We start from the raw sequence: 16,484 nt of genomic DNA on the forward strand, positions 1-16,484 counted from the left end.
CAGTAGAGACCTTTTCAATTTTGAAAAGTTTTATTTTGCACGTAAGTCAGAAAAACCCATGGTCTATAGCAACTCTGTGACTTGTTTTACCTGCCAAAGTGCTTGTGTGTCTAAATGCTCTGATCATGGAGTCCGCTAAGCCCGTAAGCAGTGAGATGATAGCATCCATCAGGTAGCTATCATACAGGATGCTGCACTGGCACTGCTGGACAAGCACTGCGATGAATTCACAGAAATTGGCCCTGAACTTCTTCCAGTAGGATCCTGTTCTGATCAGTGGGTAGTCCTCACCGTCCTGCACAAGTAAAAAGAAACAAGGGAAAACACACTAAGTAGTTCTGTTTGTGCACACCACATACATGTCTCCCACTGAACACCAGAGAATTTTGCTGACAGTCAGCTTCATCTCAGCTCCCCTGTAACTTTTTTCATGGTTATTATTCCGAAGTAGGGACATGTAACTACAGCACAGGCAAGCACAGATACAAACAAGCCTCATGAGAGCTACACTGTAATGATAGCTCACATCTTAAAGCAGCAGATGTGAGGCATCTGTGAACACATGGGAAAGGACACGTAAAGCCACAGTACCATGAATGACTTTCACTGGCATAAACCAAGAGCACTCCTGGCCTCTTCTACCTCCTCACAGGTAGCAGTGCCTCCCCACTACTCTGTCCTTCCTGTTCCTGCAACTGCATGGTAAAACTCAGGAGTAAATTTTTAAAATTCAAAATGACATGATTGAAAAAGAACTGTTACTTTGCCAAACTGTTTTTCAATTGGATCAGTTCCCTGAGGTGGTTGTATTGGTTTTGGCTGGGGTAGAGTTAATTTTCTCCATAACAGCTGTTTTGGATTTGTGATGATGCATTGGGTTTATCGGGCAAGGTTTTGGTAGCAGAGAGGCTGCAGGGGTGGCCTCTGTGAGCAGAGCCCTGCAGCTGCCCCATGTCAGATCAGAGCCAGCTCCAAAAGGGTCCTGCCACTGGCCAGAGCCAAGCCAGGGGATGACACTGGGTGGGCCTCTGGGAGAGCAGATTTAAGGAAGGGAAAAAAACTGCTGCACAACATCAGCTAGGGAAGAGGAGTGAGAACCAGTCCTGCAGCCCCCAAGGTGAGTGCAGCAGGAGGGCAGGAGGTGCTCCAGGCAGGCAGCAGCAGTTCCCCTGCGGCCTCTGGAGAGGCCCCTGGTGGAGCAGGCTGTCCCCCTGCAGCCCATGGGTCCCACACGGAGCAGATCTCCACGCTGCAGCCCGTGGAGGAGCCCCCGGTGGAGCAGGTGGATGTGGCCTGGAGGAGGCTGCGGCCCATGGAGAGCCCCCGCAGGAGCAGGCCCCGGGCCGGAGCTGCAGCCCGTGGAGAGGAGCCCACGCAGGAGCAGGGGGTCTGGGGGGAGCTGCCGCCCACCCGTGGGGGACTTGTGCTGGAGCAGTTTGCTCTGGGCGGAGGGATGGACCCCGTGGTACGGAGCCGTGTGGGAGCAGGAGACAAAGGAGAGGCAGAGACAAAGCATTAGGGACTGATCGCAGCCCCCATTCCTCTGCACCAGTAAGGGGGAAGATGTGGAAAAGATGGGGGGAAAAGTGGTTGTAGCCCGATGTTAGTTTCTCACTGTAAGGTAAGAAATTAATCTCCCTATACTGAGTCTGTTTGTCTGTGACAATAATCATTGCCCATGACGATAATTGTTGAGTGATGTCCCTGTCCTTATCTCAGCCCCTGAGCCCTTTTTGTCATATTTTCTCCTCCTTTCCCTTTGAGGGGGGGAGTGAGAAAGCAGTTGTGGTGGAGCTCGGCTGCCAAGCTGGGTAAAACCACCACAGATACAAACAGTGGTAATAACACACCAATGTTTTAGTTGTTGCTGAGCAGTGTTTACACTAAGTAAAGGACGGTTCAGCTTCTCACGCTGCACTGGTGGTGAGGGGGCTGGGGGTGCACAAGCAGCTGGGAGGGGATGACCCCAATGGACCAAAGGGATGTCCCATATTATAAAACCTAATGCTCAGCAATAAAAGTTGGGGGGAAGAAATGGGAGCGGGGGGGGGAAGCAGAATGTTCAGCTTGATGGCATTCATTTCCCAAGAAACCACTACACTTGACGCAGCCCTGCTTTCCTGGAAATGACTGAACACGTCTGCCGCTGGGAAGTAAAGAATTAATTCCCTATTTAGCTTTGCTTGCACAGCTTTCACTTTACTTATTAAACTCTATTTATCCCAACCCATGATTGTTTTCATTTTTTACACTTCCGATTCTTTCCCCTGTCCCACTTAGGGTGAGTGAGCAAGTTATAATAAAGCCACAAGACTGTTCACACTACATTTGATAATGCCAAGAAGAAAGCAGACAGATGGCACTTCACACGACTTCTCACACAAAACGGTGAGCCTCATGTGAAGAACACAGTAGTAGGATGTTGTAGATGCCAGTCTCAGACAGCATGAACATTTATTTCATTTGCATCTCACAGATCCCACAAATGGCTCTGAATATTGATTTGCATCCCAATAGTTTCCAGGTGTGAATGGAGCCAGGGAATTCCAGAATTTCACTCATTATGGAAAACTTCATCCTGAAGGAAACCCACGACTCAGCTAGTCCTTCCCTAGTCAGCCAAACACCTTCTGAGATGTTCTGGGTGTGAAGCTGCCTGTTGGAATACAACCCCAAGTACATCTAAAGTGCACTTGATGCTTTTCTCTTGTAACTTTGTTTCCAGAGCACCCAACCCATTGCTTTCTTGAAAAACAAACACAAACACAGGCAGATCTCAAGGATGCCTGCAACCCAAGGCGTGTTAGGAAATTTGGAGTCTATGGAAAGAGGGGAAAGTCAGAGTGAAGTGCTAGCAAGGAGACAAGATGAAATCTCCACAATGCTGCAAGCAACGTATGGCAAGAGGCATTACAGAAAAGCTGTTTCTAAAATATTCTTCCAATTAAAAACATTCTCTTGTAAACATAATAATTTATGAAACAAGCTTCTGAACAAAACTGTCTGCCAAAAACTCTTGTGTGCATGCATAGAGATTGCTGGAAGGGTTGGGGAATGTTCTGGAGTACCAGTGCAGCTTGACATACACCAGGCTGTTTAAAACACTACAGGAGCGTGTTGTGGTTTAACCTGGCAGACAGCAAAATGCCACACGGACATTTGCCCACCCCCCAGCAGGATAGGGGAGAAAACTGAAAAGTGCAAGAACTCATGGGTTGAGAGAGAAGAACAGTTTAATAAGAAGGAAATAAAATGAAGGAAAAAAAACATAGTAACAACAAAAAAATAAAACAGGTGATGCACAAGGCAATTGCTCACCACCAGCCAACCAATGCCCAGCCAGTCCCTGAAAAATGGCAGCCCCCCCAGCCAACTCCCCTAGTTTTATTGCTGAACAAGACATCATATGGCACAGAAGGACACCCCTTTGGGCAGTTTGGGCCAGCTGTCCTGGCTGTGCCCGCTCCCAGCTCCTGGTGCAGCCCAGCCTCCTCACTGGCAGGGCAGCACGAGAAGCTGAAAAGTCCTTGGCTCTGTGTAAGCACTGCTCAGCTTACACATCGGTGTGTTATCAGCATTATTCTCATCCTAAATCCAAAACACAGCAGCATACCAGCTATTAAGAAGAAAAACTCCATCACAACCAAAACCAGGACAGTGGTTCATCTTATCCGAATTAGCAGGTTCTCCTCACCTCCCTTTAAAACGAATAGCAAGGAATGGGCTACTCCAAAGTGTCCATGGGTTCATTCCAATCCAGAGGTCTAAAACAGACCAGATGAAGTAGACTTCTGAAGTGTATAACTATCTCTGTTCACTAACACACAGTTTAAGCTGACTACTTCTGATGTATTCGTCTACCCTGGAGAAAGCTACAGAAAAAGCCATGCTACAACTGAAGAACTACAAAAGAGCCGTACCATGTCCACTGGCCAAGTAACTGTCAGGATCCAAGGAAAGGCCATGAATTTCTTGTATTGCAACCCAGATTCCTGTAATGCAGGAGAAAAAAATTTAAAGGCTTTTCAATGAAATTGCACAGTTAATTGAAAAAGATAAAAACAGCACAAGCCATGCATCATATTTAAAAAGCTATTAGCACTTTGGACAATTTGTAGTATAAATGGTTCACACAATCCAATGCCTTAAGATGTAATCCCTTCTCATTATTCTTCAGTTATGAGCAATGATAGAAGAAAAACGCATTTTTATATAAAAATCAAGTTTTCTTGCTACAAGTAAAAGACTTGTTTTTAAAACTTATAAGCAAACATATACAAAATGTAATCCTCAAAGTTAATTCTGACATACGCCTTTCCAGCAAGTCTAAGTACATATCCCTTTCCAATACTTAGTAACTACATACTGTTAAACAGCTAACCTCTAAAATAAAACATTCTGAGCTTTTGAAGTTATAGAGGAATGTTTTCAGAATGAGTGTCAGAGATGTTTCTCAAATCTACAATTATTCCAAAACAAAAGGCAGGAAATGTGCAGTTTTTATTAGACTCAGTGAAGCACAACAAGTATTTCTATCCCCATCTGGCTGTACAGTTACAAATAAAGCTTATCTCTTCCACTGCTAAACTTTTCAGCAATGAAATGGGAGAGGAAAGGAAGCCTACAAAAGAATAAACAACTGCTGCAAGAAATACATACAGGAAGAAAAGCAGCAGAGAAAAACAGAACTGAATAAGAAAGAAGGGAAAATAAGAATCAGTGGTCCTAAAGACAGGTCTGCCTCTCCAATGAGGAATACTGCAGCCCACGAAGAAAATATGCCTCTGAATGACTATATTAAAGCCATCTCCTTCCAAGGCCTGTACAAGTTTTCACGGAATCACAGAAGCACTGAGTTTCAAAGGGACCATCTGAGATCATCTAATCCAACCCCACCTGCGCAAGCAGGGTCAGCTAGAGCAGGATGCCCAGTGCCAGGAGCAGTCAGGCTCTGAATATCTCCACTGATGGACACCCTGCATCCTCTCTGGCCAGCCTGTTCCACTGTTAGACCCCCCTCAGAGTACAAATGTTCAGATGAAGTTTCACGTGTTTCAATTTGAGCTCATTGCCAGGTCTCGTCTTGCCTTGCCTTTTGTGCCCACTGTCTCACTGGGCACCAGAGTCTAGATTCCTCTTCCTCACCCCTTCAGAGGCTTTTACACATGGATAAGTTCTCTCTGAGCCTTCTTCTTTCCAGACTGAATAGTCTCACCCCTCTCAGCCTCTCCTCATACAAAAAATCATTAACCATCTTTGTGGGCCTTCATTGGACTCGATCCAGTAAATTTGTACTTTACTTATACTGGAGAGCCCAAACGCAGACTCAGCACTCCAGATGTGTCTCACCAGTATAAGCGGAGAGGAAGGATCACCTCCCTCCACTTGCTGTCAGTGTTCTGCCTACTGCAGGAAGTTGTTAGCCTTCTTTGCTGCAAGGGCACATTGCTGGCTCATGCTCATCTTGGTGCTCAAGGACACAAAGATCCTACGCTACAGAGCTGCCTTCCAGCCTGCTTGTAGGCATGTAATGGTACATGTTGGTTTTTTTTCCTCCCCAGATGCATGGGATTTCCTGGTATAGAACTCTGTGAGGTTCTCCTGCCCAGTTCTCCAGCCTGTTCATAGACTCATAGAATGATCTGGCTTGTAAGGGACCTCAAAGATCACCCAACTCCAGCCCCCCTGCCATGGACAGGGACACCTCCCACCAGACCAGGTTGCACAAAGCCCCATCCAGCCTGGCCTTGAACACCTCCAGGGATGGGGCATCCACAGCTTCTCTGGGCAGCCTGTGCCAGTGCCTCACCACGTCAAACTCTTCATCCAACAGCACCACCAAGTCCTTTGCAGATCTGCTCTCTCTCCACTCGTTCATGCACCTCTGGACAGCAGCACAATCACCTGGTCCATCAGTCACTCCTCCCAGTTTTGCATCACCTTCAAACTTGCTAAAAGTACGCTCTGCCCCATTGTCCAGGTTTCTAATAAAGACTTTTAAAAGTATAGGCCCAAATATCAGTATACACCACTAGTGACTGGCCTCCAACTGGACTTTGTGCCACTGATCACAACCCTGTGGGCCTGGTTAATCAGCCAGGTTTCAATCCATCTCACTATCCATTTACCTAACTCATACTTCAGCAGCTTGTCTGAGGATGTTACTGGAGACACTGTTAAAGTCTTACTGAAGTCAAGATAAACAACATCCTCCTCACCCTCCAAGCTAGTCACTTCATTACAGAAGGCTATCAGGTCAGTTAAGCACAATTTCCCCTTTGTAAATCCATGCTGACTAGTCCTGATCATCTTCTTGTCCTTCATGTGTTTGGAAATGATGTCCAGAATCAGTTGTCTCATCACTTTCCCAGGAACTGAGGTGAAGCTGACCAGCCTGTAGTTCCCCAATCCTCCTTCCTGAAGATAGGAATGATGTCTGCTTTTTTCCAGTCTTCGTGACTCTCTCTCAGTCCCCATAATCTTTCAGAGATAATTGATAGTGACCTTGCAATGACATCAGCCAGCTCCCTCAGCACTTGCAAAGGCATCCCATCAGGGCCCATGGCCTTATGGATGTTCAGCCTGTTTAAGTGTTCCCTAACCTGATCCTCCACTGAGAGTAAGGCTTTGCTCCAGAATTTCCCTCTGGTCTCAGGGACCTGGTACTCCTTAAAGCCAGTTTTAACAGTAAAGACCGAGGCAGAGATGCCATTGAGTACCTCAGGCTCTTCTGTGTCCTTTGTCACTGGAGCTGCAGCTCCATTTAGCAGTGCAGCCGTGTTTTCTTTAGTCTTCCTTTTACTGTTGATATACTTGTAGAATCTTTTCTTCTTGCCCTTCACATTTCTTGCCAGGTTCAACTCCACTAACATTAGTGAGAATTTTGGGAGGAAGCATGGATACACAGATATAGTGTTGCAATTAATTGCAATGTCTAATTTTCCTGCCCTCTGAATGCTAGAAACAACCAATACAAATCAAAAGAGAAGAAGTAATCAAGCAGTTAGCTGGTAATACTCTTCATTCCCATTACTACTTACACCATTATTATTGTTTGTTTTCAAAAAATATGCTTGAAATCTCAGTAGTCCTCCATGGCACTACTTCTCAACAAACTTATTCCCTAAATCACTTTTCCATCTTATTTATTAAACAGATGAGAGAACTGCATGAGAAAAGAAATGAAACCACGAGGAGGAAACAACTAATTTTAAAATAACACTCCTCTTATATATAACTTTCCTCTTGCTCTTATGATAGCTCTGCTTTAAAAGAAATCAGTTAAATTGAGCATTATTTCAATCACCTAAAATGTGATTAGCATAAAAATGGTTGCTTCATACATATTTTTTTTTCTACATTAATTTGACAGTTATATCAAAGATAAACCAAACAAGCTGTCAGACACTGTCTTTAGAAATGCTTCATTCTGTATAAATTATTTTTGGAGTTTATTTTATAGTCAGTCAACTTAAAGGGAGATTAAGAGAATTTCAGAACTCATCAGGTTTAGAAATGAAGAACAAGAATAGAGAGAGACAGAACATCTAACACAGGGATTACCATTTCGTACTTTCCATGAGTAAAATGCTTCACTAGAGTAGCATATTAAAATACTGCCTCAAAAGCTAAACTGCATTGTTTTTATGCATGCTTCTAAGGCAACTGTGGAATCTTTCCTTTTACCCACCAGGACAGGAGAAAATGCTACAGAGCAGTAACACATCCACAGTGATGATAACAATAATCAGATCTGCGTACCTTCCAGAGGGAAGGACCTTCACTATCTTGAGTGCTATTCAGGGTTAATTTAGTTAGGAAAGAAGTGCCAGATTACTAATTCATATGGCCAGACACATATTGGATCATTTCTGTCAAAAATTAGCCCAAGTGCTATTACAGTTCTAAAACGAGGAAAACCATGTTGGCAAATTCATCTTCTGTGGGAATTTCTACAGCAGCTGGTCTTTGAGAGATGCTCAATTAAAGCAAGGCTGATGGCTGTAGCTTGACAAATCAATTCAGAGGTGGCAAATTCAGGGGGAAAAAAAAGCATGGAAGTAACTGTGAAAGTGCTGCAGAAAATCTGATGTTGGCATAATTAGCCAAGAACCAGTCAAACAGGGAAACAGTGTTGTGAAGGTGTGCTTTTTTCTTAATAATCCTCGAGAAATAAGAAATTTGCTATTGTTTTGACAATTATCTAAAATCACAAATGCATTTTCCTTCTTTCATGTGACAATATGGTTATAAAAATTGTCAGCAAAACAGGAAGATTTAAATAAAAATACCAAATAAGAGTTATCTTCAACACAGCTCTTCAGTAATTTACAATAGCATTTAAAAGGACTTATCATCTGAATACCAGAGGAACTGTTTACCTGCTGCAACGTCAGGTTATGTGTACCTCTATAAAGTCACTACCAGAAGAACTCCTACAATGAAGCCAGATTCAGGAAGACTAAGTGAGACAGCCCTAACTCCGAAAATAAAAGTCACTTACAAAAAAATATTCTAGTGCTGCTAAAATAGGTCATTACAACTGTGAATTTCTCTTGTGCCAGAATTATTTTTCTAAAGAAAGGAAATGGGATACAGCTCCTGATAAGCAGCAGGAACTTTGTCCAGGTTGACTATTAAGGTAAAGCCTATTATTTATATTAAAAAGTCACACAAAGTCAAAGCTGCACCTACCTCATCGAAGGTCTCTGTCATTTTTTGCATGACATCATTCTTGTGCGTACTTTGAAACATTTCTGCTGTTACCATGCCTAGAAAAGTAAATTTTAAAAAGGAGAATATTGAGAACCATATTACAGCAACCCCAAAAAGGACTTTAAATTTAGAAATGCCAAGAGAGGGGCACTTGAGCTGTTCTATCTCTGTTTACACTGACACAGGCAACATATATATAGGTAGACATATAAACACATTTATAGGAGAAAATGCTGATGAACCAGAACTGAAATACACATTAAAGAAACCTACTGTCTTCTTGCATGGCTATTGGGCTATTTGCCCTGGCAGACAAATAGGCCAACGATATCGTGGGGTGCATCACGCACGGCACTGCTAGCAAGTTGGGGGAAGGGAATGTCCTGCTTTGCTCTGCGTTGGCACAGCCTCACCTCAAGTACTATGTACAGGTTTGGGTGCACAATATAAGTACATAGAACCACTAGAAAGCATCCAAAGGAGGGCTACAAAGATGGTGAAGGGTCTGGATGGGAAGACATAGGAGGAGTGGCTGAGGCCCCTTGGTTTGTTCAGCCCAGAGCAGAGCAGGCTGAGGGGAGGCCTCATGGCGGCCTGCAGCTCCCTCACGAGGGGAGCGGAGGGGCAGGCGCTGAGCTCTGCTCTCTGGGGACAGCAACAGGACCCGAGGGAACGGCATGGAGCTGGGACAGGGGAGGGTCAGGCTGGGTGTTAGGGAAAGGTTCTGCACCCAGAGGGTGGTCGAGCACTGGGACAGGCTCCCCAGGGCAGCAGTCATGGCACCGAGCCTGCCGGAGTTCAAGGAGTGTTTTGGCAATGCTCTCAGACAGAGAGTCTGATTTTTGGGTGGTCCTCTCTGGAGCCAGCAGTTGGACTTGACGATCCTTGTGGGTCCCTTCCAACTCAGGATATTCTGTGATTCTATTTAATACGTCCATTCACTGACTTCAAAGATTCACTAAAATTTAGCCCACTGTTAGTCAAAGACCCCAGAACATTTTCCAGAGGAGAAGGCATATTAGTCAAAGACCTGGAAAAAAATCCAAAGTGCAAAAGGTACATTCTAGCTGCTTAAATACACTCAGAAGTATCAACCTAACAGAATAGTCTTCTTAAATCTCTTATTTGCCATCCTGAATCTTTTAGCTAGCTAACATACTTCAGATTACCCTCCCCCCACAGGCAATAGAAAGGGATATTAAGAGGGTGAATTACCTTGACAGCCTGAGCACTGAATGAAGAAGTTGATCAGATCTAGAAGTGCCACATTCCTGTCTTGTTTATAAGCTTCAACCCAGTCATCTACCACAGACTAGAACAGATTAAACAAACTCATTAGCCAAGAGCTGAACACAGCATGCTGCACTTCACTGAGGACATCCATAATGCACACACAAACTACATTTTTCCGTCTACCTTTAATTACAAAAATGAGAATAAACTCCATACCATTACATTCCATTTCTAACAGAACATATAAAAGAGTCTTTCTGGGACAAAATGAAACCTTGAACTGCTCATTCCCAAATTCTGTTCTAGGCAATGTTGCCATTCACAGGTGCTTTGCTCCCTGTTAGCAGGGAAAACAATCCCAGCATTGATAAATTTAATATACAAAAACCAAAATGTCCTTCTACTGATTTCTTGCCACTGCTGAGGTAATAGATTCACTTAAGAAAGCATTTAATTTTTGCATTGTTTAATAATTAATACTAGCAATGGTCTCTCTCTGTTTTTTTCTCTAGTACCAGGCTTATGCAGAAGTCTGAAATAGTTCACATATTATACTTAACCTAAAAGCTAACCTTAAAATTTCATTTCTAGGGCAGTCCATCCTCCAGCCTGTACGTGACACTAGGCCTGCTGGGACAACTCATCCAGCCTTCAGCCCACCTGTACTGCCACACAGGTCTGATGAATTCCAGCAGCAGCAGCCTGCACTCAAGCTGCTGCCTTTTCAAGCCCTTCTCAACACGTTTCGCACAGCAGAAGCTGGGCTCTTCAGGGAGCTCTACTGAAGCTAAAACAGCTGTCGCACAGCAAAAGCCCAGCCACAGATCTTGGAAAAAGTAGGGTCTCGCCTCCAAAATATGAATATGTTTTTCACATGTGCACACATGCAGTTTACTTACAGACACTACATACTGGAGGCATATGTATAACCCTGGATTAAAATATTTGAAGCTCCAGGTTTTAATCTTTCATACACATATACGAACATAACATATAGATACACTCGTGGACTTCCTCACACTGGAGAAAGTTGCTAAGTAAACATGTACAGAAAAGCTGATTATGCAACATGCCATCAAACGCATTGGAACAGGGTTAAAAGAAAACTGCCTAAAGGAAGGCTCCCAGGAAAAAAAAAAAGTGGCTTGATTTTTAGAATGCTGAACAACCACAATTTCCTACTGATGAACCCCTTCTATATTTTTTAAAATAATTGGCTTTTCATGTGTTCAGACATTGCTTTAGCAAGACTGTTTTAGGTATGCCTTTCCTTCCTCTTTTTAAATATCTTACAGCTACGTTTTCACTAATTTAATGAAGACACATTCTTTTCAAGAACCATGCTCATAGCCGTTTTCCAAACATGTTTCTTCACACCTATGCCAAAAACAGAACACAATTTCAATGCTCTAGAGTACAAATAACTGAAGTGATTGTTGTTTATCCATCGTCCCTCCACCAACTTCTCTCAGAATTCAGAGCTGGAAATACCTGCATGGCCCGCTTCCCCATGATAACCACTTCAAACAATGTAACTGCCTCAACCACTGCTCCATTCTGCAGCCGTCTCACTCTTCTGCTACTGGAAGAATTTTTCCTTATGTTTTCACTCTGTTCTCGGACCTTCCGTTTCTCTCTCTGAAATGAGTCAAGCAAAGAAAGAATATGAGGAAAGAAGATACTTAACAGCCATCCACGGATAAATGAACTATTCCCGAATAACAAGTTTATTTTACTCTCACTGTAAGGATTTCCCCAGGGTGCTAACTTTTAAGCCTCACTGACGTTGACAAAGCCTTATCAAACATGAGTATGAAGGAAGGGATTTATCAGTTTGGAATTTTTTCCTCAACAAGTCATAAACATAGCAAGGTATAAGTGGAAAGAAGCTTCTGAACAGTTATGTACTGCCCAGAAGGCATTTTTCAGTGGCAGCTGTAATTTCTGAAGAGCAGACGGCAAGCAAAAAAGCTCTTCTACACCTCTTCGCTCAGAGGGTAAGCACACAACCTGCAAAGTAACATCAGCTGCACACAGTGCACAGCTAAAGAAGAGCACACGCTGAAACGAACCGACTGTTCAAAAGCCAGTACTGAGGCTCTGATGCCAACAGAATTTGGGGATCAAGCTGCAGCCACTGATTAGGTTTTAGATGCACTGTATTGTTTCAAGAAACACTCCATTTTGTTACAATTGAATGAGACAGAAAATAAATTCCATAAATAAAAAAAATACATAAACTTACTGTTGTTTTCAGGTTGCCATTTCTCACACTTCTGCTGTTCTGCACAGCAGACTCAGGCACAGTCTCATCACGGACAGCATTCTCTCTAAAGCATAACAAACATGTTGAAACAGCCGTGAGAACAAAGAACCACGTACGTGGTATAAACAGCAGAAGAAAGTAGGAGTATACATATGCATTTTAATGTTACTAAGAATATAGAATGGTTTGGAAGTTATGCCCTTTTGTTGCTAAAACAAACAAACAAACAAAAAACTTTAAAAGTACAACAGAAGTTCAGGGCCTTCTTCACATTATTTCCTTTCCTAATTGATATATAGATAATTAGAAAACTAGTGAAACTATCAAAACCATCAAGGAAGCAGAAAGCAAGTAGATGAAACAGAAAGCTGATGTTGACTTAAAGCAGCCTGTAAGAGTTTTGCACCGTCAGTCAGTAACAAGTATATATCATGTTTTGGGTCCTCTACAGAAAATAAGAAAATATTTGATGGCTCTTCAATTTAAAATGAGAGGAAGAAACTGTTTTACTTGTCCCATAAAACATGCTGAAGGAAAAAGACAAGTAAGAAAGTTCTTTTCATTTGCAGGTATATATTCGTATTCGTTGCTAATATGATGGAGGAATAATGCTATAAAGAAAGATGCACCTTTTGGGGGATCTGAAGCCATACATTTATCTGCAATGAAATCATGCCATTTTTCAGCATTCCCAATGCTAACAACATGCTTTGCCAGAGCTCATGTCTGGGCAGACGAGCTAGATCCCACTTGTGCAGCAGGTCCAGTACTGGTGGCTGGCTGCTATGGCCTCCTCTAAAACTACGGTGGCCAGGACATGAAGCCAGTTGACTTGTGCTATAGGAAGGCACAAAAAGAAAGTAAACATGAGACTGTACAGTTACTTTATTTTTCATGATAGTGCTGCAACAAGAGAGCATACTAACACGAGCGAGCACTTTGCAGAGAACAGTATTACGCTGTCAGATACAGTCAATTCTCCAGTATACAGTGTTGACTAACCCAGATGGAGCATTAACCGTGCTACAGATGCAGAGCCAGATCGAGTCCAGAGGGGTTTATCAATGCCAGATAAACACTATTCATCTTCCCAAGACAGCTTCAGTCAGACAGTGCCTCTGCAAAGCAGATCCTGAGGCTGCGTTACCATCAGCTGCACGGCCTAGGTCCTGATGTTATTTCATTAGTGAGAAGTTTTAATTTAAACACATCTCTGGTTTTGAATTTATTGGAGCACTACACCGTAAGCGATGTAGAATTAGGCTTCCAAAGATTCCCATGCTGCCCTATAGATTCCATAAAAATATATCAAATTGCTAAATAAAACGATGCGAATGATTAACTCCCCTACAGAGAAAAATTCCATTAAAGTTAAATTCAATGAACTTCTCATCATAGAAAGGTTCAAAACGTGCCACAGTGGTGACAGATGGAAGCCAAGAAAATAAATCAGGCTAAACCAACCCTTACATCAGTTGTCTGGACTTCTGCGTGTGATGAAAGAGGGAAGAACTGTGCTTCACAACCAAGTCTGCATGCTAAAAGCAACACTTGCCAGTTTTCAGAATGTTTCCTTTGATTTGTAATTGTGCACCACAGAGATTAAGTATCTCAAGTGCTACCAAAAAACCTCCTAGTTCAAAAGAACAAGCAGCGAGAGACAGCAATATATAGAGCTCTTCTGAAGCCAGTTAGCCCTTCTCAGATTCCTTGTACAGACGACAAATTAAAAGGACCCAAACCTATTTGTCAAGGAGCTGCTTCTCCTACGCGATTAAATGCTTTCACTCGTGATTTTAAAGCAGAATGCAACATTGTGGGGCTGGACTGACATGTTCTTACTTGTGCTGTTTCACTAGAGCGACAACTCAGATGCCAGCCAGCATTTCAGTATGTGTTACCTGTTCATGCAGTATACCTCCACACAATGCTCAACATACTCTCAAGCAATTTTCCCGAATTATTTCTGTGTACTGTTTAGCAACTTACTACATGCCATGATGAAAACAAATGCATTTCATTTGATTACAGAAACTATAATTGAGTCTAAGCTGAATTACAATATTTAAATAATGAAGGAAGAAAAAAACACCACTCAGTACAAAAAAAAAAAGAAAACACACCAGGACAATTTAGTCAAGTACCTGTCTGAACACGTGCTGCATTTAACATCTCTGTCTACAACATACCCCGCTGAAGCTTTAACTCACACAGCTCTTTCCCACGAAGATCCTGGATGTCAAAAACACTTTCAAGCAATGGTCCACTGACACTGACCCTGTGCTACTTTATGCCAGGCAAAACCTGCCTGTAGCAAAAGGTGTTAACAAAGTAAGTGAATGAGTGAATGCCTGGTATACCTAACAGCCTGCTTCCTGAAGCTCAGCAGAAGGAGCAGTAATGAGAAGACAGCTGACCCACAGCTTCCTCGTGCTGGGCTAACACTTCCGTGTAAAACGATACCTCTGTGACTAGAGCAGTTAGACTAACTTTCACGCATATGCTAAGCACCTCTGTTGAACACCCACCAAACGTAACTCAGCACTAAGCGTATACTAAAACGCCATTTAGTTTCCAAATCATTTTGGCTTGCACCACAGCACGTAGCAATGCCACAGGAAGCACTGTGTTACAGAAGACATCCTACACCAAGGACTGCAAAGACAATGTATTTAAGCAGGTTTAGGCATCTGCTTGCTTTAAAAATTATTCGAAAAGATTTCTCATCATAAGCCTATGAAAAATAAAACTGCATGGTTAAAAAAAGAAAAAAAAACACTCTCAAGAGCCTGCTTTGGAAAAAAAGGCATCTGCACTTTAGTATGAACTTAACTATGAACTTCTGGACTGATATGTTTTCCTACACTTAATGTATTCTCTATTTCCCTGAATCTTTAGGTTTGTTTTGCGTTCCTTAAGAAGCCATTAGATCTTGTTTGCTCTTATTTACTTTCTTTATATACAAAGTTGCACTAATCCCTGTACCTGGAAGTGTTCTGTTTAGTTTTGGTAGGGATTTTTAAAAGCCAGATACTCTCAGTACTCACGCTGCTTTCCTTCCTTTTAATACTGGTATTTCCTGATAGTGATGCTGTTCATAAGGCAGGTATTTAAAGGTTTGCAGGAACTAGACCAGAGTCTACAAACTGAACCATATGAAGCCACTTAGGTATTTCCCCTGAGTTTTCATCTGCACAACTAGAGTTCTGTTGAAGAAGCTATAAAAAGAATTAAGACATCCTCTTGTCTTCTTGAGCAAAATAGGAACTAGTCTATTTAATCCTAAGGATGATGTGAACACTACTGCAGTGATCCTTATGCGTAACTCCATTTAACATCTTTTCAACTACTTGAGTACAACAGTAGGTTTGACAAAGTTTGACATAATCACAAGCTTTTCTTTTGCTTTTTTTTTGTCAACACCACACCAAGTGTTTTGGCATACCTAAACTCACTGCCTTGTGCACTGTAAGGAACAGTTGCCAGCCATTTACTTTGTCTCCATCAGCAAACGGTAAGAAAGCACAGGAGGTGGAATTCCATTCCTATCTCATCATACTTTTGACCTTTAGACCCTGCGACATATGGCTCGCAGGCACATTTTTACCTTACATTCCTGCCACAATACAGCCCTTTCACTAGCACTGGAAGTGTTACTGATGAGATTAAAAAAAAACAAACTTGAAGCAGGAAGGAAGCAAAGCCCTTCTTCTAGTCCTCACACAATGCTATTGTGAAAATTTTTGAGTTTCTCATTTTCATAAATATTTGGAGCAGACTTAAGAGACTCACTCGTAAAAAGAAAGCTACCTCTTTCACGCCAGCATAGCTTATTCTTTTAGCTGTCTAAAAGGAACAATTAATCTACGTTACTGGATTAATCCCATTTGTAGATTTTCTAAATCACAAATTCCAGTGCAACTGCTTCACCTTTTAGAAGCAACAAAAATCACCCAACAATAAGAAGCTCAGCTAAACAATTGCCAGGCACCTACCTGTCACGTTTGAAACTAAAAGGTTTTCTTCAGATGAAACATTTGGGAAAGGACATTTGGCAAGCTACACTGATTGTCATCATGGCCTACAAGGAAAGCACCTCTTAGAGCCTGACAAAGCAAAAGACCTGGTGCACACTTGCTTGAAGGTGACGAGTTGAGGAAAGACCAGGCTACAATGAGCTCAAAGCTAGCAAGACTAGATATCTAAGAAGTTTCACTCTTCAAAACTACACAAGATATGCTCAAATTTAGTAACTTAATTATTTATTTGT

At 42.4% G+C, this 16,484-nt stretch overlaps 1 protein-coding gene across 1 annotated transcript in view; it reads right to left on the reverse strand.

Annotated features, from left to right (window-relative positions):
• The window catches only part of LOC308187746 (cohesin subunit SA-2-like), a 61,141-nt gene that overhangs the window by 43,501 nt on the left and 1,156 nt on the right, over nucleotides 1-16,484 (reverse strand). The window contains exons 3-8 of the mRNA XM_080575987.1: nucleotides 12,194-12,278; nucleotides 11,440-11,586; nucleotides 9,931-10,027; nucleotides 8,695-8,771; nucleotides 3,921-3,992; nucleotides 53-295 (exon numbers count right to left, since the gene is read on the reverse strand). Coding sequence (XP_080432113.1) covers nucleotides 53-295; nucleotides 3,921-3,992; nucleotides 8,695-8,771; nucleotides 9,931-10,027; nucleotides 11,440-11,586; nucleotides 12,194-12,278 — 721 coding nt within the window. The remainder of the gene's footprint in view (nucleotides 1-52; nucleotides 296-3,920; nucleotides 3,993-8,694; nucleotides 8,772-9,930; nucleotides 10,028-11,439; nucleotides 11,587-12,193; nucleotides 12,279-16,484) is intronic.

Source organism: Anser brachyrhynchus (genome assembly GCF_964034855.1).
Source record: "Anser brachyrhynchus genome assembly, chromosome: 1".
Taxonomy (NCBI): domain Eukaryota; kingdom Metazoa; phylum Chordata; class Aves; order Anseriformes; family Anatidae; genus Anser; species Anser brachyrhynchus.